At 39.0% G+C, this 23,023-nt stretch overlaps 1 protein-coding gene across 2 annotated transcripts in view; it reads right to left on the bottom strand.

Moving 5' to 3' along the window:
- LOC115769857 overlaps window positions 1-23,023 on the bottom strand; it is a 147,795-nt gene that overhangs the window by 37,334 nt on the left and 87,438 nt on the right. For both annotated transcript variants that reach the window (XM_030714843.1, XM_030714844.1), the window contains exons 8-11: window positions 21,891-22,127; window positions 20,803-20,961; window positions 14,737-14,915; window positions 3,545-3,732 (exon numbers count right to left, since the gene is read on the bottom strand). In XM_030714843.1, coding sequence (XP_030570703.1) covers window positions 3,545-3,732; window positions 14,737-14,915; window positions 20,803-20,961; window positions 21,891-22,127 — 763 coding nt within the window. The remainder of the gene's footprint in view (window positions 1-3,544; window positions 3,733-14,736; window positions 14,916-20,802; window positions 20,962-21,890; window positions 22,128-23,023) is intronic.

The raw sequence follows: 23,023 nt of genomic DNA, 5'->3' as shown, positions 1-23,023 counted from the left end.
GCGTCAAATGTTATTTTTTAATTTTACAGCTGTTAATCAACAGAGCTCTTCCCCACAGTAAATTCTAATCCTCCTATGCTCATACGTTTTACTCCTTACCAAGCATCCACATCTGCTAACGAGCTTTTCTCTTTGTCTTAACGCATTTTTTTTAAGCTTTTCGCTCTCACTCCCTCTTCCACTCTCTCTCTCTCTCTCTCTCTCTCTTTTAAGTTCTCCCTGCCTCTCCGCTTTGTTGCTGTTAGTTTTTGCCTGTTTATCTTGTTGTCGGCCAGCTCGCATTCCGTTAGTGGCAACAATTCGTTGCCCCTTTAACCCCTCCTCCATCATTCAGCATGTTTGTCATATGTCACATATTCAAACAGCGGCAGTGAGAGTCAGTGGCAAGTGTGAGTTATTTGTCTTTTCACGTTTTGTCACTGCTGTTGTCATGTTTTCATGTTGTTTTTGTGCCTCTTCTGCTTCTACTTCTGTTGCTTCGTCTGCTTCTTCATCATCTCCAGCAGGCTGTTTGCAGGCATTAAATATTTTCACTAGACGCCTGCTGGAAATGTTTTCCTTTTCGTGTCTAGGCAGTGATTATTGTTGACTGTGTTAATAATGAAAAGACAGTTACAAACAGCTGTGGCTTCTATGAAGCACAACAAAATCAGATGGAGCGCGGGAGGACTGGTTGGGGCATTAGCTTTGTAGAATAAGACGCCTTAAACTGATTGGCTTCAGGTTATGTTCCTTTTCAGATTACATTTCTATTTTAAATTTACTTTTCCTAGTTAGCTCAGATAATACGTTTTTTTTTACTTTTTTTTTTTATTATTTACTATTTCAGGCAAATATTATGAATATTTTTAAAGTATTCTTTATTTATTTGTATTATACATTTCTTTATTTCTTTTCTCAGCTCAGATAAATAGTTTTTTATATATTCCTTCATTCTGGTAGACTTATTCTTTTCGGTTTTGTTTATATTTACAATTTCGTGCATATATGCAAACTATGAAAGATATGTAATTGTGTTCTCCACATAAAGTTGATTCGATTACTTCCTAATTTGATTTTATTTGATTGTCGTTTTCTTATATTTTTAAGTTTTCCCATCATTTTATGCGCTCTTCTTATTTTCATAATTTACCGTGCATTTATTGAAAGCCCTTAAGCTTTGTGACTTCCCTAGTCTTCATTTTTATGAAAGAATTTTAAAGTTTGCCGACCCTCAACCACATGGCAGTTTCAAGCCAAACTTGTAAAGCTGCTAAGTGCCTTCAAATTGGCGTTCCTGTACGCCAAAGTCCTGCCCCGATTCCCGCTCCTGGTTTCTTTGTCGGTTCGTTTTTCCTGTGCGCACGTGGAATTTGCCTCACTTACATACAGTCGTGCGAAAGGAGGAGAATGGAAGTTTTGCGGAAGGGTGCCCGCCAAATGTCACCACTTGAATGTGGTTCTCATAAATGTCGCGGTATTATATCAGGCCCTCTTTTTTATATATATATTTTTTTAGAATTGTTCTGCAATCTCCCAATTTTGTAGCGCTCTTCTCTTTTTATCTTTGTCTAATCGCTGTCTGCCTCTCTTTCTCTACCTGTCTCTTTCTGCCCCATATGTTTTTTGCTTGGTGTTTTAACTTTGCTTCTTAATTTAAAAAGTTTTCTAGGAATTTTTTATTTGTTGTTTTCTTTTTTTTTTTTGCAAATTCTCTTCAATTTCGCATCAGCCCACGTACGAACTGTTTCCACCCCCCTCGCCCTTTCCCCTTGCCTGTCTTATGCTCCAAGTGTTGATTGTCGTTGTTATTGTTGTTGTAGCTGTTATACCTGCTGTTTGTTTTTGTCGCTTTTGTTGCTGTTACAAAATTCATGAACTGTTTTTGCTGCTGCCGCTGCCACTGCTGTTGCCCCTGTTTTATTTTACACATATTTTTGTTCTGTCACTTTTTATTGTGCCACTGGCCGAGTGAGTGGGTAGGTGGGGAAATTATGGAACGAGGGAGAGAGCGCGTGTGATGGAGCAAGTTACTCTTGCAGTTGTTTTTACGCTGATGGCAGCTTTTCATTTTTTACAATTTAAAGTGTAGGTGAGGCTACTGCAATTGACACGGACACTGCATCCAGCAGCGACTAAAACAAGGATGCGAGCAATTGTTGTCGCCAATTTTTGAAGAGGAAGTGGGCGAGTTCCTGGAATCCATTTTTTGCTGTCTTCTTCTTTTGCTGTACAAGGACGCAGAGCTTAACGAACAGCTGATGAGCTCTCATTTTTTTTTCAGGTGTCTCTGCATTGGGATTTTCCAAATTAATTGGCACTAAGTTCAAGTCCTAACAATTTCTCAAGTGCTTTGAAAAGTCTGTTACCAAAATAAATTAGATGCTGCCTCTTTTGGTGTCTAGACAGAAGAAAGAAGAAGAAAACCCGAAAAAGTTTTGTATCTTGGAACAATTTACGTGTCGAGACACACGGAAAAATTCTACTCTATATGCACTGACAATTTTCTCACATATGACAAGACGAGGCAAAGAGCTCATTTAAAGAGACTACTTTGAGATAATCCTTTACATGCTAAATTAGAATAAGTCATGGTGCTGTTAATAACATGTTAATTTGCTAAACATCAATGTTAGCTGGACATGTAAAGCTGTTCTCTTATGCAACTGAAACTCGCCCACAGTTTACTTAATGCTGTCACGCACCGACAAATGTTAACCAAATGACGCGCTGTTATTTACGGATAAGACTTTAGCATTTGGCCTAAAAAACCGGTTACTCGTTTATCGCTGACACTTTGACCCACTCACCCTTCCGACTACTCCATCACTGGCCTTTCATACTTCACCCAGCTGCCCGCCTGCAACCAGCTGTTATATATGCGAATAGTTTTTACTTGCAGTTACAGCTACCTTGACACAATTTACAGGCCGTTAGACAGCCAACAAAGCACATTAAAAATGTGCTCAACACCCGCGTGACAGAAGGTGTTGCCTTTGTCTTTGTTGCTGAGTTTGTTGTTGTTTTTGCCACTACTCGCCATAGTAGTTGCATTGTAGTTGGTGTTGTTGTAGTTGTTGTGTGCATCGCATTTTGACGCAGTTTCATTTACCCTCAGGGTTGACTTTAGAATTTAGACTTGAAACGAATGTCGAAATCCCTTGGCCATACTCCCCATCATTACATATCTGGAGCCTTTACTTTATTATAAACTATGTGTGTGTACGTTATTTGCTTTTGTTACTAGCTTTTTACTCACACATTTTAATTGGGTAAGAAGACAAAGTGTCGCTCGACTGGCACTAATAGCATATATAGAAATCAAGACAATAGCCAAGAGAATCCGCCACTGGCATAGAGCGCGACGCGTTTAAGCACACAATGCAAACAACTCGGATACTTCAGCTCCTGCAGCACTCGTCGGCTCACCCACTCGCCCATTTAACGTTCCTCCCTCCCACTCCCCAATCGACCAACATGCATTTTATGCATTTATGCAAACTGTTACAGGCCCAGCCAGCTCCAACCCCAAATCTGGATTGGGGCCTCAAACGTTCTCACTCACCCGTCCCAGCGTATTGTTGTCGTGTATCGCCTGCTGCAGTATCTGTAGATTGTAGCTGGTGAACGATAACCAAATCAGGTCACCAGGATATCCGTGAAAGTGGTACGTGCACGTTGTGTTCGGCGGAAGCGTGTGACGCGGACTCACAATGCGTCCCATGCGGCCGCGACGTGAGAATAAAACATCATCTGCGAAGGAGAAAGACAGAGAGATAGATATACTGAGTGGGAGCGTGATAAATAGAGATTATGATATGCATGTGTGTATGTAAATAACATGTACATATGTATGCATGCATGCATGTGTGTGTATGTGTGTGTGTGTGTGTGTGTGTGTGTGTGTGTCTACTGCGGTTTACACTGCCAACTCACGGCCATTTTTTAATATGCTCTAAGAATGTTGTGTGACAAGCGGCTTACATGTGATTTAGGTTAATTTACACTGTGCTCTCAGAAAGTCATTTTCCCATATGTTATCGTGCACATAAAAAACACTTTTGCAATAGCACAAATTGTGTGTATAAAGTATAACAAGCTAATAGAATAAATAGAAATATCTCTCATTGTCATCAGATTTATCAGTTAGATGATATAATACTGCGATTTCACATTTTACACTTGAGCCAAATTTCTAGTTACAGAATAATAAAATACTATACTAACCTAATCGCTAAAAATGCGATAGGCTTTTTTTTAGAATTTTGGTTTACAAGCTAATTATTCAAGAAATAGTAAACAAATTTTTGAGTCTCAGCTAGACTGGCTTAGAGATTCTCCATCGAAGAAAATGATATCGTTGGGCAACGTCGATAGAAGTAATTGAGGTTAAAATAGTTCTCATTAGATGTAAAGCTCATGGGAAAGTTGATTTAAACACTTTGCACGCCCAAAGCCTTAAAAGTTTCACGAATAAATGTATTTCTATAGTTGCAAGGCACTGTTTATTATCTGGAAATGCGAACTTTGACTGTTTAAAGTCAATGTGTGCAAATTCTAGCAACAATGTTGTTTTAACAACATTTTCGCAGGGTTGGTTCTTTGGGCATCCAAACAATATTTGTTCTGCAACTTGGCGCAACATTCAATTGCTAATATTGATGTGTATATAGAAGTAAGTTGAGGCTGCTGCTTAATGTTGCAATGGCAACACTTAACTTTAATTAAAGCTGTCCGAATGGCAACAAGCCAGATGAAACGAGAAAAGCAACCAAACAACCAAACTACATCTGGAGCTCACTTGAGCGCTCTGCCTCTCGGGCGAGGGGACAACTTTGGCAACTTTTGCTTCAAGTGACAAATTAAAAACGGCAAACAGGGAAAATCGAACGAAGCCAAAAAGCGATGGAAGCGCGCATTTCAATTGCTCAAAGTCGCACGATTTGTTGCAGTGCGGCACAGAGAGCGATACTTCGAGTGGATGTTGTATGTGTCAAGGTGGGTGGCTGAGTGCCGCTCTCTATGGAGGAAGCAAACGTCAACGGTATCGATGATAACACCTGTGCCGAGACCGAACCTCTTGCTGCTGCGACAGCTTTTCAACTTCAAGTTGGTGTACGCCAAAGAGTTTTTGATGTGCCGCATCGAGTGGCAGCAGGCGACAAAAGTTGCAGCTGCCACATAGGCAAAAGTTGCCAGCTGGACTGAGCTGGTGAGGACGAAATGTGAGAATTGGTTTCATTGCAGACTCTACGACTCTGTGGCATGTGGCATCTGGCATATGTGCGTTTCTGCCTCACGCCACAAAGCTAATACATTTTTATGAGCTTTTTATTGTCACATTGCGCTGGTTGGGCACAATTCTGGCCCATAAAGCCAATGCGAAACGCCTCGAGAGGCACTTAAGACTGCTTTAAGCAATTGTGTACTGGAATTTAAAAACCAAATTCTGGCATATATTGTGGGCAACTAAAAGAGTTTCTTATTTTACAAAATGAAGACATAAAAGAATACGATATTCTTATAAAATTAATTAAAATGTGAAAAAGCTAATTACTTGGCTGTACAAAACAATTAGTTTTTTATACAATTAAACAATTATATAATTATATTTATTTTCATGATTATCTTCTTTGTAAATATTAATACATTTGTTTCAAAAGTTTTGCGACTAACTTTCAATGGGTGTAAATTGAGCCAAACACAGAGTTACAGAACAGTAAAAACTCATAAATATAAACAGATTTCAATGCGATTTTAATGTGTAGATAGGACAATGCAATGGCATAATTATTGGCTGGTAGTACTGAGTTTTATGCTAATTCAGCGGAAATGCCAATGCTAATTCGGGCATATAAAATATGCGTTACGCCCATTAAAAGATAGGTTCGAACTGCATTTAAAGTAGACATGTGGTCAACCATGCATATTTCCTTTGGCTAGACTTCCTTCGGTTTTGACTAATTGTTTATGTGCCTAAAAGGCAGGACAGCTTTCATTGTTCTGCCAAACAAGAACTGATATATGCTTTATACACAACTGGGCAAGTGGCTGTATGTGAAGATAGTTGCGGTTTGTTGCGCCCTGGGGGCAATTGTATTTAATTTGTACAGCGGTCAATAACAAATCGAAAAATAACAAAAAAAAAACAAGCAATCAAATAACGTGGACAAACTAGGCGCTAGTCAATCAAGCCAGTGCTGGGGATAGGTTTGGTAGTCCCCACAAAAGGTCCGAACTCGCCACCCTTGGCCACACAATCAATAAAACTAACACCCCATAATTTAATGCCCAAATGCGTTACGTTGCGTACACAATTGCGACTACATTTTGTGGTCGATGCCGCAAAAACCCAAATGCACTCTAATAATAAATCGTAAAAATAACAATTTTATTGCCACGCTTGCGGTACGCCGGCAAAAACTACCAATATATATGTACGATTTACCTGAAAGTAAACTCCTACACTGTTTAACATTATTCCGCCGCACTCACTCTATCGACGAGTGCGTGGCAACGATAGTCGGAGTCGCACTTTATGGCATGCTGATAAGCATATTATTATTATTACTACTATTACGGCGGCAGCAGGTCCTACAACCGGCTACGACTACAGCTCCAACTTTGGCATCGGCGCCGATGCCAACAACAACAACACCGATACCGACACCGAATCCGATTCCGGGCCTTGAATTATTTCCGTGCAGAGCCATTGTTGTATTGCCCGGCAGTGCCGAATGGCATCGCTGCCATTTCGTATGCCATCGAAATTTATTACAGCCACTGCAGCTGAGATCGAAACATTTCCAACCAACCCACCCACAGGCTCTGCTCCTAACATCGAATGTAATTTTGGCCGTGCGCAAAAGTTAACTAATTCACGTGGCGCACAAAATATCAATGATTACATTTCATATACGCAATACAAAGTGAAGGGCCGTACACTCGTGCCGAGTGTCTACTGTGAATATACACATTTGGATCGCAGTACTTTTCATTGACTCTCGTGTGATTCAATAATTTTATTGGAATTTTCGATGACAGTTTTGACTGCAAACGAAAATGCACAACAAGAGATGACAGGCAAAATATGTTGCATATTTAGTTGTTGAAAAATTTGGGCCCAATCTAAAACAATCTGTGGAGACCTAAAAGTTTTCTTCCATTACTAGTTATATTATTAGTATTTGATTAGAATTGATATAGTGCTCAACAGAAAATGAATAGTTCCTAAACATATTTTACTCCTATGATAAGATATTAGCTTTTAGTTAGAATCTCCGCATCTACTCTCTTCTCTAAAGCCTATATAACTAATTAGCCAGCAAATATTAGTGCTTTAAGTTGCGTGAACGAAAGTGAGTTAATTACAATGTAAGGCGAAAAATTTCAAAAATTCCTACAAATAAGCGCGCATACAATGGTATGTTTGTATTGTGCGTATATATCTTGTATTTTTGGCCAAAATTACAAGGGCAGCGGGTAAGCAGCTAAACTTCAATTAATATGCTGCTGCATGCGGCAAGGGGTGGCAATCAATTTGGCTGATTTATATGTGATTTACCCAATAATTGGGAAGAAAACAAATGTGAACTTTATGCAGCAGCGGCTAATTGCAAACGATTTGTTTTCGCAGCAACTAAATTGCCCTCATCTGCAATCTCATACGCAAAATATATATATTTATATATACATATGTATATATATATATATATGTATAGAAGAAGTGTCAAAGCTGATGTAGGTCTGCTCCTCCAATTGATTTCACTCGTATCTGATGATAATTGAAATGCTTGACTGGGTGCCCTATCATGTGTTGCTAAGTTAGTGTTGTGTAAGGCAGCACAGTCATCAAACAAACCCAATAAATGCAATTATTTGAAATAGTTATCGAAATCTTACGTTTCTTGCGTGCCCTATGAAATTTAAGCCTCTCATCCATGCATTCGCGTGCTTCCCTGTTCGCAATCGTATACACAAACAATAAAAATTCGCGCTACTTAAAAAAAAAAAAAATACATAAGAATTGTAATGCTTCTAAATAATTATTATTGCCTTTTTGTTAGTTAGTTCTTATCTAACCAAAAGAATGCTTTTGTCTTTGGGCTGTGCGTTGATCATTGTTCATTTATTCAGTAAGGCAAACTATTTAAATAAAATAATCCAACAGACATAGAAATCAAAAAAATATATATTGTGCAAAGTTCATAACCATCAATGGCCACTAAAACAAAGCACAAACCATTGACAAATTCATGTATAAATATTTATTTTACATAAACGCGCGCACACACACGCACACACTAACGCAGACAAATAAAATGTTGTCGTTATGTGCAAATATGCTAATTTGCTGTTTGCACATCACAGCCCATGCATTGACATATTCTCGTTAGTTTCGATTGCCGGTTTGTTGTTTCATGCTCGTTCCTTGCATTTCGCCGCTGATTGCAAACAAAATTGCAACTCAATAAACAAACTAAACAACAAATATATGCTCTGGTTCATTCGGTCTCCAACCACTGAACCGCCACGCCCCACCACCATTGTCTGCCAAATCAGCCAGCCAATGACCTCATTTGAATGCATCCGTTTCTCTTGTGGTTCGATTTTATGACAAAATTATAATAGAAGGGCGTTTTCGTGTTGCTTTTCTCCTCATTTCAGCTGAAATTTCGAAATATTTCGTCTGGGTTTTCAAATAGGTCTGAATAAAAAAAGCTATATTAGATTTGTTTCAAAAGTTCGTTCTATTCATTCAATTTATATAAAATATCTAAAGTAAAATTTGTTCTCCATCTATGAAATTTCGCCCACAAATATATGCTATGCCAAATTGAAACAGATTTTAAGAACCTCGTATCATAATTTCAATGCAAATTTTGGCATTCAACTTCGCATTCTATGTTTGACATATGTATATATTTTAATTTCATTTTTTTTGTCTGTTGACTTTTTGATATTAAAAAGTACAAATTTCAACAAGTTCTCGCGCAGCGTTTGTACAAAAAGATTTGTTTAAAGTTTCGCTCAAAGTTTTACGCTGCTGCAAACAACAACTGAGACCAAAACGAATCGAATAGATGGCAAAAAATCTTAGAAAACTTTGAAGAACTTGCAACAGCGTTGAAGTCGTTGCCACTCGCTCAGTTGCACAATGTTCAGATTCGTCGCTCCACTTGCTCGACAATAATCCGTAAATCAATAAAAATGCCAAAGCAAGTTCCGCCAATGTGGAAATGTATCTATTGTACTTAGCCCTGTGCCTTCCTTTCTAAACACACACATTTATATATACATATGTATATGAATATATCACAGTTTGTATGTGTATTTGTTGATATGAGTACACAATTTCGTATGCGCTCGCATTCTTCTTCGCTTTATTTGTAATAAAATGTTGTATATTTGCTTCACATTTGGAGCATATTTTTAGCGCCCTGGTATGTATAGTCAATACACATATCTATCCATACAAATCACTGGGTAAACGCTTCTTGGCTTCATCGGAAATGTTCCTCAGCTTGTACAGTAATAAATTTATAGCATCTATGATCTCTCTCCCCCGCTTTGTCATATGTATGTGACTTTGTGTGTGTCTGATTTTGGATTGGGCATAAATAATTTGCAGCAAGTCTCACAGCGATTTAATATAATAATTTATTATACTCGCATCACATAAAATAATTCGAAATCTTTGCAGCTGTCTGGTGTGGGAGGAAGTTTCGAAGCTTGGCAGCTTAGCCATTGTGTTTATGTCCTGTGTGGCGGCAATTCGAGTGTCAGCAAGTTGATTAGCGTTAATTAGATGGGTTCGTTTGCTTGGAAGGAGGACGGGGTGTGGCAATTAAAACAACATTTCGGTGCGGGCATTGACAGCGAACTTGATTGAGGGCGTTGCTTGCCGTCTTAAGTGTTAAGTTAAATTTATCAAGCGTATGACCCAAATGCGGGCCGAGTATCTACGCAAGACATAATTCGTTTATATGCCAGGAAAGTTTACTAATAACATGAGAAACTACTCGCATAAAAATCGCAAAAAATCGATTTAATAAAAGTTATGATTAAAAATCTGCTTGCATGAATTTTAACTTCCATCTCAATTAGCATACGTCCTTCATATGGAAACTGAGCCCTTTCTATCTACATCTATATATTTCTATGGTTTTATTCCAAAACTTTCTTGTAATTTCATTAGAGTTAATCACAATTAATTTAGCTTGTTTAATATATCTTAGATTGTCTATATTAATTTGTTAATAGATTCGGGCTATCTGTCTGTTTCTCCATTTGCTACATACAAAGCAGCACATATATGCATATGTGTGCATATTTAACATCATAATTGAATTTCAAATTTTGTTTTAAATCACTTAATAAATGGCTAATGAGCTAATCGAAACAATTTGAATACCATGTGAATGCGCCCACAGGCGTCAAATTGGAATGCTGAGCACACACCAGCAGTAGCAAAAGCAGCAGCAGGTGCAATAACACCCATACTTTTAAAGCAAACTGTAGCAGAAGGCAACACGAAAAAAAAAATAACACAACGCAAGTGGCAGCACTTTGGCCAACATTCCGCGGCAAGTTCAATTAGGAAAATGTGGTGCTCGCGCATGAAACATTTATAATGACCAAAGGGCGGAACCAAGCGGGGCCAAGGCAAAATACAAACAAAAAGCAAAGCAGCATAATTGTTTTGTTATCGACACACAAACACACACAGCGCACACACACACAACACGCACACACCAAACACCCTAGCACACCCTTTACCCACACACACACATACAGTCACAAATAACGTAAGCGTTCGCTAAAAATAAATTATTGCGGGCTACAACATGATTTTAATTAAAGTTTTAACGAAAACCAAATATTTATCGTTTCATTTTGCTTTCAATTGTGCGCAACGCGGTTTTGTTTGTACAACGCTGCCCCCTCAGCACAACAACAACAACTACAACAACAACAGTAGCGGCAGCAACAACAAACATCATCATTAAGGAGCCAACAAATTCAATATGCATTGCATTTAAATATGTAGTATGCTAAAAGCGAGCAAAACAATTTATTATAAACAGCAAAGGTCATTTGAAAGTTATAATAATGATCTCAATGTGTGCGTATGTGTGAGTGTGCGGGTGTGTGGCATGTAAATAATGCGTGATAAACCCTCGGATATAAACACAGAATGTAATACACGGCGTATGATTAACAAAACTGCAATTTCCAATGGGCTACAGTTCGTTGTCGACTGCATTTGTATTCATTCCATTGATTACGTAACAAAATCTGTTGCATATTTAATTTGGTTTGATTTTACCATAACTTTATCAATTAAGCTTAATTAAATGTAGAACTTCAGCGGCTCTGAGCCGAAACTAGAACGCATTGAAGCTGACAAACAGAAGTTCTCTGTCTGTCTCTCTCTCTCTCTCTCTTCCCCTCAGTGTGTGTTGTGTGTGTGTCAGCTGTGCGTGTGTGTGTCCTTTTTATTAAATTTGAAATGCATGTATTTCGTTACAAGCGACCGACCATGTTTAAAGTAAACCTAATTTTATTGAATTATACGAAACGAAGTGGTCAGCTTGTGGTGTCAGCAAAAGCTGATCTTTCACATTTTTAACATTTGTTGACAAAGAGTTAAATACAATTTAGTTTAAAATAAGTAAGTGGTTCTAGTCGGGAGCTCCCGACTAGGGGATACCCTGAACCCTCTTCTTCCAACATCAAATGCATATATATATTATATTTTAGAAGCCATGTCAAGTTTGGTGTTATTATTTACCAAAATTGCCTAAAAAACAGGATATCGAAATCGATTTTTATCGATTGCTTGGAAACGGAGTAAGTTATCGATTATCGGAAACAAACTCGATCTGCGCAGGCCCTGGGAGCACCTACATCTCTCAAGTCTCTAGCTCTTATAGGTTCTGAGATCCTTGCGTTCATACATACGGACAGACGGACGGACGGACAGACGGACAGACAGACAGACGGATATGGCTAGATCGACGCGGGTATTGGTGCTGATCAAGAAATATATACTTTATGGGGTCGGAGAAGCTTCCTTCTGCCTGTTACATACATTTGGATTTTGCACAAATACAATATACCCTTATACCCATTTTTAATGGGTTCAGGGTATAAAAAGACAAACAGCTGAGGCAAAGCATATTATTTTCAATAATAGTTTTAAGCAGAACCTGCAAAATAGTATACATTATAATAATAATAGTATTAGGACCCAATTGTTGCACCACTTCAACCATATTTGGTAGATGCAAGCTTTTGGGTACAGATCAAATTTAGCCCGCATTTTGTATATGAAAATATTTGAGGCTGCAATATTTTCAGTAGTACATTGGGCAATTGCAAATGAAAAATTTAATTTTTTCATAAAAAGATGCCTAGTCAAACATTGTTCACAAATATAAATTAAATTGTAGAGCTTGCAGCCCTGTTAGAAATATTATATACCAGCAAATTAACTCGAAATATGGTAAAAAAAATAATTTGTGAGTATATATATAAATGTTTATTTATGATTGGTATTGTATGAAAATGTATAAAACCAACAATAATTAAAATAGTAAAATATTGCTAACAATCACGCCTACATCGATGAGATTAAAAGAACTTTAGGGTATTGCAAAACAACTTAATGTCTTGCCTCTGGCTAATTCGAATATGTTTTAATTTGTTTCCATCTAATGAAAATAGATTCCCCCGACAGCCATTTAATTTCCTTAACTGATTTTAAAATCTTGCAAAAGTTTTGTTTGCCGCTTCACAAATTATTATGTGCAAAGTTTTTGGCTTGGTGCATAAATCTTTCAGCTAATCTAGAGGAGTGTTCTATTTTGATATTTTTATTGGTCTTTTGCAAATTTCTATATTTATTTATTAGCTTTGTTAATAGCTGCTCTGATAAATGTTGATATTGTGCTCTTTAATGTCTTCTTCCATAACCTTTGTCGCAGACTGATTTAAACTATGATAGATATGGCAATTTCACGCCCCTGTCAAATGTTTATCCTCTAGCCAGACACAGCTGCGCAAATTCCCAGCGCATTAAGACGAGAGTTAAGACGCAAATGGAGATGTTGCCGCAATCAATACCGATGCCAGGAGGGCATTGCACAGAAGTTAAACGGTCAAAAATGAAGCAAAAACAACAAACCAGCCAGAACGGGCCGAGGAACAGCAAACATAATAAGCTGGCAAGTTAATGAGCACAGCAACAACACGAGGCACGATAAAAGCAGCTTCAACGAACAGAGGCACAACTTAAATGGGCGGGTGGGTTTAGTCTCATTTATGTTGCCTACAGCTGCCAAAATCGCCTGCGCAGAGCGAAAACTAATTTTAGATGAAGGCAAATTTGCAAATAAAGCAGGATTGAGAAATAGAAAAAAAAACAAACGCAACCGAGCGTTGGCCAGGAAATAAACCTACTCAAAAATTATTAAGTGCAAATTAATGAACATTAGCGTCTGCCACACTGCACACATACATACACACACACATATACACACACATATATACATATACACAAACTGGCTCCATTTTGCACAGGGCTCGAATAACCATGCCCAATTTTGCGCTGCACAAGTTGCCAGACTGCGTTTCGGGCAGTTGCGCCGAAATTTCATTTAATAATTTTTCAATTAAATGCAGCTGCCCGCTGACCAGCAGCAAAAATAAAAAGCAATTTAAGAATACGGCTTACAGACGGGGGCTTACAATAAACCGCAATTAAGTAAGTGTATTAAGGGCATATCTATGGCGCAGCACACTTGGCAACTCCGTTCGTACTGCTGTTCAGCTTCCGTTTAAATTTAGTTATTTTTATGGATTTTTTTTTTATACATTTAAATAATTATTTTTTATTTAAATATTTTTACCCAGCAGTCGAATACAATGTGCAACATATAAAAATCACAGCCAACAAATTAAATCTAGTTGCAAAGAAGTAACAAGACTGAAACCGACAACTCTACACTCTGTTCACAGTGCAATAGCAGCTTAAACTAGTCAGAAATATGCCTTCCCATAAATACTCGTATGCATAATCTAAATATCTGACAATAAAATATGTGAAATATATAAAAAGGAAGGGAATTCGAATCAGATATATCGCAAATTTATGCACGAGATTCAAATGAGTTTATATGATGAGCTCTTTTAAGACTCAAAGAACTTAAAATCCACCAATTGCTGCTTCCAGTTTTTCAGTCCCCTTTAGCAGCCAGATCAACGCAATTTGATTTCGTCTGGCCCCGAATCGAATTAAAAACCCATTAAGTCAGCTTAGATTCGCCCCGAAGCTAATGAAAGGTAGCCACCCTGTCCAGGTGTTACTCAGGTTACATCAACTTTAAAGTGGATGCAACTTTTGATTACTGAAAGACGCCGTGCTCCAATTACTTAGCTGTACGCCGTGAGTAAATTGGTGAAGCTGGAGTTGCAGTTGAGTGTTCGGGGAGTGCGTGCGCTCGCTCAAGCAGCATCGCTAAGTAAGCAATATAAATATAAATAAATTATAAATAAAACAATGGCAGCCGAATCAGTGCTGCATTAAAGCATAAGCAGCAGCGACATCGACACCGGCACCGGCTGAGGGAATCGGGAAGAAAGGAAACTCAGGAGTGCATTATATGTGCAGTTGACCTAATTTCGGGTCTGTTTCTTTGCGTGTGCTTGTGCTTAATAATTTGGTTGACTTTTTTATCATTTACAATCACTTACCCGGATTCGATGCATTTATATGAAATTCACAAAGATTCTTCGTTCCCTGCGCAAAATCATACGAGTCCGAATCGGTGAACAGTATATCCACATCCAGTTCAAAGCCGCGATTGGGTATGCCCTGCTGTAGGGGTGCTGAGAAGGGGCTTGAGTGAAAGGCCACCAACATTTCCGGGCCGCTGAAAAAGAAAAATGGTTGGATTAATACAGGTAAATATTTGATAAACATTTTAATAAAAATGATTCATTGAATTTTCTTGTCAAGAAGCGACTGTTATCAGATTGTCAAATACCTAAAGAGCAGCAAATACTTTTCCTCTCTTTAGGCAATATCTGACAGCAGTCATTAAAATATAATATTATTATTAAATTTAAAATGGTTTTAGTCGGCAGATTATGTGTATTTTTGGACTTAAGGCTATTGCGAAATAAGCGACATATAGATAGATAGAGATTTAATAAACGGCCAATTTAAAGAATTGAGTTAATATATTTAAATAATACAAACAAAAACAGTATTATTAACATTTAAATTATACAAATATTTACAATTATTTCAGGCTAAAAAACACATCCATCGGCAGTTTATTATTGAACAACATTGCGCACGGGTCACGTACAACTGCCCAGCTTTGGGCATTTCAATTAGAGGCGTGAGTAAAGTAGTTTCACATAAATTTAATTTGCACAACTCGACAATCAAGTGAAGCCGTAAAGTTGTTGCCCACACACACACACACACACACATACAGATATTTATATATTTGGTAGGCAGCGAAACAAACAAATGTTGTGCTTGCCAGAAAAGGCGGCCGCGCCTAAAAGTATGACGCAGTATTTGTTGTGTTTTGCGCTGTTTTGGTTCACAGTTTTGCCAGCAGTTTTGCGGCCCGAGTTTCTGTCCGTTCCACATGCCTATTTAAAGTGTCCGCCAGTCGTTTTGTCGTCTGCTTGTTTGCATTTTCGCTGCCAAATTAACTTTTTTCGCCATTGTCTGCTGCTGAGAGGTGGGACACGCCAAAGTTTTAGGCAAATTTTTTGGCATAACAAGCGACAAGCAAGTAGCGAATCTTCGACTGCGGGCCAACATTTTTGGGGCCGTTTGTCTTTCGATTTTTGGCCGAAAATTATGAAATGACAGCCGTGGGTGTTGCACCATTTGTTGTAGACGACGCGACGCCAGCCCAAAGCGGCAGGGCGTCGAGCCCCACAGCCACGAGCGGCAATTGCTGGCCAACGATGGCAATGACATCGAGTGCTCATAAAACTTGTCCACTTTTTGGAGGCAGGGAACTGCTTCGGCAAGCCTTAGCTTCGCTGCTCCTAAAGTAACATTAAAAGGCTTAAGAGTTAACTTTTCAGTTTTATAAAGTGTGAGAACTGCCACTTACCGTTAGAAAGCGGCACTCCCTTATAGTAGAAGAGGCATTAAAGAGCTTGCGAACTATATTAATGTGCACATGTTTTGACGCAAACTGAACCTGCTGAAAATGGTGAATTGTGCGAGAAATTTGCAGCATACAAAATGCACTTACACACTAAATTCTATTGATTGGTCAATACAACTTATCGCAATACAACTAATCGCAGCTATTTTCGGGAATTCGAAAGCTTATGATTATGCTGCCGTAATTTGCAGTAGCTGTTTCATTAATTTGCCAAAGCTTTTCAATTTAAATTTCAAATTGAATTTTTATATCAACGGCCTACGCGGCGTATGAGTAATATAAAATACATAAAAAATAAAAGGCGGCCGCAGCTTGAACAGCTGTCGCCCACACCTGCCGCTTGTTACGGCTCTCCACACGCGCGGCACACGGCCGATGCTAAAAGCCATCAAATATGGCCAACACAAATGGCTTTTTAATACGTGTAAGTGTGGCTAAAAGACAGCAACCGAGACGGGTGCTCTTATTATTCAAACACCTACGCAAGGACACACAAAGTCAGAGGACACGTGTCCTGTGACGATGTCGGGGCCGGGCTGTGAGTGGCAGCTGCTGCAACGTATTTTTTGTCACTGCCAAGTGCAATAAACTGCAAATGAAAAGTAAATTAATTTTTAATAAAGCCCACAAATGTTGGCTTTGCTTCTCTGGCTGTCCCTTTCACACTCGCTCCCAGTGGAGCTAGCTTGGATCCCTACGATGCGTAGCACTTGGGTACTTAATGGCCTGCGGCACTTGCGGGTGTCGTAAAATCAACACAAAACCAGCACACGTTTCCAAGCGTTGTCCCTTTGCCGGTGGTTATCAATGCGTCGCATAAAATACACCATCCCTACCAGCACTCAGCACTCAGTGGTCCCCTCACCAACCCGCCAATCGATGCCCACATCCTGCTTTGGTCACGAATTTGCACATGCCCCGGTACCAAAATGTCTGACCGCAAATGGCAGCGCCGTCTTGTGGTATGGCGGGCGCACGAGCATATCGAGAGATTGGCGGCTCTTAAAGTGGTGTATGGCCCGTCAAATCAAGTGGACCAAGGGCTCTGTGTGCGGAGCGAGCGGGCTGGTTAACACAATTACCAGCAAATTTGATGCTCGCTTTGAGGAGCAAACACAGTCAAGTTCGGTCGCTAATTGAACTAGTTCTAATGATGAACAGGGTCGCCCAGTGGCCAGTTGATTATGTTCTAATGCAGCTAATAAACGGCTTCTAAACGCATTTAGTTTGTGTCAAATTAAACGAGCTAGTTGATTTTGTAGAAAATTAAACGATTTCTAATAAAACCTCAAGCAGTGTGTAACATAATTATGTAAATAGAAGCTAATGATATAATTACGAAGGGCGATGAATAGTTATGGGAGAAAACGTGAGTTTGGCACATTTTTAATAGGCACACGTTATATCATTAAAAGGGATTATAACCAAAATATATATATACATATATGCAGGTTTAAATTAACTTTGACAGATAGGAAAACTCATTTCAAAGAAAACACATGAGCACAAGAACTAGCTCAAAAACAAACACTTAAACTAAATGCTTATGAGAGAACCTAACGTAACATATTTACACAGGCACACACAGGCCCACATACATTCATAAACTTTCTCTTCAGGTACTCAACTTTAGCATGTGACTTGTAACCACAAGACATCAAATAATTTAAAACTATATGAAATAGTTAAGGTCGGAGAGCCGAAGATTTAATACCCTTGCAGATGTAGTCAGTACTTATTAAAATAGTTCTCAGGCAGTTGCAACTGATGGAATATCTTTTTGGATGGTTTCTGGTTTCGGAAGTAGATATTAAGAAACATATCTCTTATATAATAGTTTACGATTCGCTGCTGGAGACGCTTTAACAGACATTACGTGATAGCTGCCTTTATGCCGGAAGTGCTTACTATACGTGTTTTTATGTTTTATGCATGCTTTTTATATGTGAATGCTTAATCGGTTTTCAAGCGCCCCTTTCGAAACGAAATTATAATACTTTGAACAAAAACCAACAACTAACAAAAAATTAATGTGCCATTTAAAAAGTTAACGCTTTCCCAGCTTCTTTGAAGTGGCACAAAAAATAAAAGAAAAAATGAAGAAAAATTAACATACTCGTACACTTAGAAAAGCAACAGCTGCTTTCCTTAAGCAGGCAGGGGCAGGCACACAAATTGAAGACTCCACCAAGAAAAAGAGTTCAATAAAACTGCGCAGGCACGTCAAGGAGACGTTGCCAGGTTGCTGCTTGCCGCTTGCAGCTTGTTGCAATTTTAAGTTGCACAGGGAAATTAATAATTTTCATGTGGCAACATTTCCGCAACACTTCACCTCCCCTTCACACACTATGTGCTGAAAGTCAGGGCTGTGGCGAGAGCGCGGCAAAAAAAATATGGCAGGCAAAATTGTATGACTGTCATGTCTGAGGTGTCTGTAAGCCAACACTCACACAGAACCAGCTGATGCAGCCATGCATTTGTATGTGTATTTGCGGGTGTGTGTGCGTACGTGGGTGTGTGTGTGTGTTTGTGTGCATTTATAATTCGTCTTCTCATGTCGCGAAAGACGTTGAGAACGTCGGTTGGCAAATATGGTGGGGTGGGCGACGTTCTGTAGAGGACAACTTTTGCAGCGAACTTAATTCCGTTTTTTTCTCAAACGTAGTACACGTTGGTGTGTGTGCGTTTGTGGAAGTGTGGGGTCGGGGGCGTGGCTTGTGCGCCCACTTCTTTCCGTCAGGCTCGGCCTCATCATCATCTTCAGTGTGCATTTTACGTTATATGCATTCTTGATGTGTTCCCTGTGCTGTGCATGTTTGCTTATAAGATTTCAGCTCTCGCAATTTTCCCAGCGTCCTCGACAAAATGTCAATAAATGCCCGAGTGCAACTCATTAAGAGATTAAGCAACAAGGTGAAACGATTCTCATCACCACCATCATTAACATCCCCATCATTATCATCGTCCTCATCATGATGATCAACATCAGTTGTAATCATCGTACTGCCTGAGTAACTTTTAATTTGTGCCGTGACTTAAACTTTCAAACCTTTTTTGCAGCTGCATAAACATCAAAAAAAATAAGCTACAAAAAAAAAAGAACAACAACAAATATTCCAACAACAATCAAAGTTGATGTGCATGTCTCAAGAGTCAGCGAAAAGCGCAAACTTTGCCCAGCCAAATAACAACAAAAACAGAATGTGAAGTGCGAGATAAATGGCCGAAGGGCTGCACGGGGGACGTCGTCCACTTAAATGCCATGTGGAGGTGTGGCCTGTTCTCGCAGTTTGCACTTGAGCCATTTTCGAGGTCCTTTTCATGCGGGCATTTCTGCTTTAATAATTTATAGCCTGATTCTAAGTGTCTTCAAAGCGAACCAGTAAAACTGAGCCCACGAACCAGAAAGAAGGTAAGCATGGGATGACATGGAAACTGTTGAATTAGGGCAAAACCCTGATTGGAAGCAAATACAGTATAGAAATTTATAATTAATTAATTGTTGTATATAAGAAGACACTAGTTCAATTTTAATTCATTTTTAATTTTAAATTTCTTTGTTTCAGTTGCTCTTCACATTGAAAAAATCGGGAGTAAGTTTAGGAATAGAATTTTGCAACTGCCCAAGTTATAATTTATAAGTTTTGGTTTTAAAATGTGCAAAATGGAAAGGTCGCCAAAGCCAGCCAATAGGTTTTAATGTATAAAAATTCCACGACTTTAGTTTGAAATTTAATGATCATTTTTAAAAATAAATAAAGAAATTATTGAATTTAATTACGTTAAAATAATAATAATACTAAGAAAAAAACTTTTTACAAAATGATGCTACAACTACTTTTAATACAAGTACCTGCAATGATTAAGCTTGCACTTTAAGAATTTGTAGTGGCACTTCTCTAAAGAACTTGGCACCTAATGAGCATAGATATTTCCATTGCATAAATCACATGCATCAAAATGTTTTCAATAGGCGTGCATTTTGTATAGTCAAGCAAAAAGTTGCAAATGGCGCACACATAAATCTATTTATGTTTCATGTGTATATGTGTGTGTGTGTGTCTATCTAGTGTGGGTTAGTGTGTGTGTGTGTGTGTGTGTGTGTGTGTGTGTGTGAGTCTCTATTTAAGTCTGTCTGTTGGTTGCTTTGTCTGTCTGCAGAGCAACCCAATTTCCGGTTTTTCTTAAGCATTGCGCACAATTGCAAGGCACACACAAAGCCCCATAAACAGTGTCTATGTGTCTGTGTGTTTTTGTGTGTGTGTGTGTGTGTGAGAGAGTGTATCTATGTGTAACTGAATTGGAACACATGCGCCCCAGGCCAACTGCAGTGCAGTGCACTAGAACTGCGGTCTTACACACACACACACACGCACACACAGCCACAGACAAACACATAACACACGCTCATTAAAATGGCGCTCTGTCAGTTTGTATGTCTGACTGGGCTTGTAAATGTATTATGAGTTGTGCTCGGCTCATATTTAACTTTTTCATAAAAGAGAAATGGCGTTAAATAAATGCCTGACAAGCGCTTGAAGTCACATTGCGATACAGTACGGCACAACTGTAGCACATAAGCTGAAAGGTATGCTATGATTTCATGCATTCAACTCACCGTGAGACGACACGAGGCAACCAATCGCCGCCACAATATTTGGCCAGGACGGGATCATTTGTGGAGCTGCCATCGTAAAAGATTAAATGATCGCGCTCTCCAGTACAATCAGACCAGGCACGAATCGAGCGTGAGGTCTTATTAAAGCTGGCAATAGAGCTGCAAATGTGACAAAGATTAAAGTTAGTAGTAGAAAAAAAAATGATAGCAAAAAAATTGTTTATCGAACCACAGTGGGTTTTATTTTTAGCTGTCAAACAACATGCAAAAAAAATGTAAATTGCAATCAGCGCTAAATGCAAGGCAAACATTTTAATTTCGAAAATCCTGAAAAACAACTGCCAACTGCTGTCAATGCGTGGCACATTGGAGACACTGTCAAAGTTAATAATCCGCAAAGCCCAAATTGATGCAATCTAACTCGACATTTCAATGCTCTTTTATGCGAATATGCATAAAGCCATAAGTATGTCTATTGAGTAAAAAAAGATATATATTCGATTGCTATAGAAATTCTGGACAGAATTACGCTCTCTCTCTCTGTCTCACTCTCTAAAAAATTGTGGCTTTATGGCCTAGAGAACTACAAAAATATTTTTCTGTAAACGCATTTTTTTTTTTACTTATTTAGTTCATTTACCTGCATTAAAAAAGTGTACAACAATCGCGACATTTACTATATACGCTTCCTTGTAAAATGGGATTGAATTATAGCCATTCGGATAGCTGTCATTCGGTTTGAGCGCCTCCCTGTCTGTTTCTATCTAATTTGATATGCAAACATTTAATTGGAATATACAAAATACAACATTGTGCTCAACTTTTGTCTGATCTAGCCCATTGGCCGCTTATTGGGTTCACAAGTGTGAAATGGATGCGGACAACGGGACTGCGGACTGCAAGTCGGATTGCAATTTGCCAAATTGAAATTTGTCATACAAATGCGACATGGTCTTCTGGCTCCACAAATTGCTAATGCTTATTTAATGTGCTCCATGCACGTTGCATAGAATTTGGTATTTCAATAGAACGAACAAAACTTACCCCCACTGCCCTATTCTAAGCCCTCTTCCCAGTATTTTACTTACCGCTTTACTAGGGCTTTGTGCTGATTCTCCTGGCTGACGGCAATCATGGCATGCTTGCTGGTTGGAACTTCTTTCTGTCGTATGGTCCAATAGCAGGTAACATTCCTTGGATACATACCAGGATAATTTGGACTTTGCAGGCGACACTTGTTACGATAGCATTCATCGAATTGCCTTGTACAATAGGTGCCGGGTGTGACACGTCCCAATTCCAATGGCTTATCGGGCAGTCCATACCTGTAATGTAAGCCCACATACCATTAGTATACATATATATGTTTTTACATAGGCAAGTGTGGATGTGGGTGCGCCAAGTGTTGTTGAATGTGTAAGTTTAGCATTTAATTTAGTTTGGCTGCCTCCTCTACTGAGCAGTATATTTGTTTGGTATTTGGGTATTTGGGGCTTTCAGCCTGTCTGCAATTTGCATAAAATGCACCCTGGCATTTTGGGTTTTAAATCCTCATTTGGCCCAATGTTTGGCCATTGTTTGGTTTGCTAATGGTCCGTATGCCGGACACCAACAAGCATTGAATTGGGTCTCCAACTGCATTTGCGAATGCATCTCTACTCGTAAATATTATTTTGCCGTGTGAATTGTGTGAAATTTGTTGAGGTGTAAAAATACATTTCAATTTATATGACTATTGCCATATCCGGCACAACCGGCAACTGGCAACTGGCGCAAACAAAGAATGCGACACATGCACGAAATTTGACACACGTCTAGGCACAAATGGATTGCAGCTTGAACCGTGTATTTGGCGTGCCACGTATCCCGGCAAGGAGCTGCTGCTCATGTTTTATGCAGCACTCCAACAAAGCTGGCATTGTTCGAGCATGTACTAGGATTTAGCTCGAGAACGGCGGCTCAGCTGCCGGAGCTGGCAGCGCGTTAAAACAAAGGCCAAACTGTCAGGCGCCACAGCAGTCTGACGACATTAACTTGCCGAGCTGTCCTCACTTTTAAAGGTCACCCCCGCACTTCGCCCTCCCGTAGCTTAAATGATAAATTACAGCTCTGAAAGCTGCTGGGCGCCTACACTAAATTTGGTGATTACTTTTAGACGGAATACTATATGAGGCGAAAGCAAAAGCTAATGGCATTCCAAACTAAAAATATTATGATTGTA

Source organism: Drosophila novamexicana, unplaced genomic scaffold, assembly GCF_003285875.2.
Source record: "Drosophila novamexicana strain 15010-1031.04,08,12 unplaced genomic scaffold, DnovRS2.1 tig00004554-arrow-pilon, whole genome shotgun sequence".
NCBI classification, from domain to species: Eukaryota; Metazoa; Arthropoda; class Insecta; order Diptera; family Drosophilidae; genus Drosophila; species Drosophila novamexicana.
The sequence above is the reverse complement of the archived record's forward strand: the minus strand, read 5'-3'. Positions and strand labels throughout refer to the sequence as shown.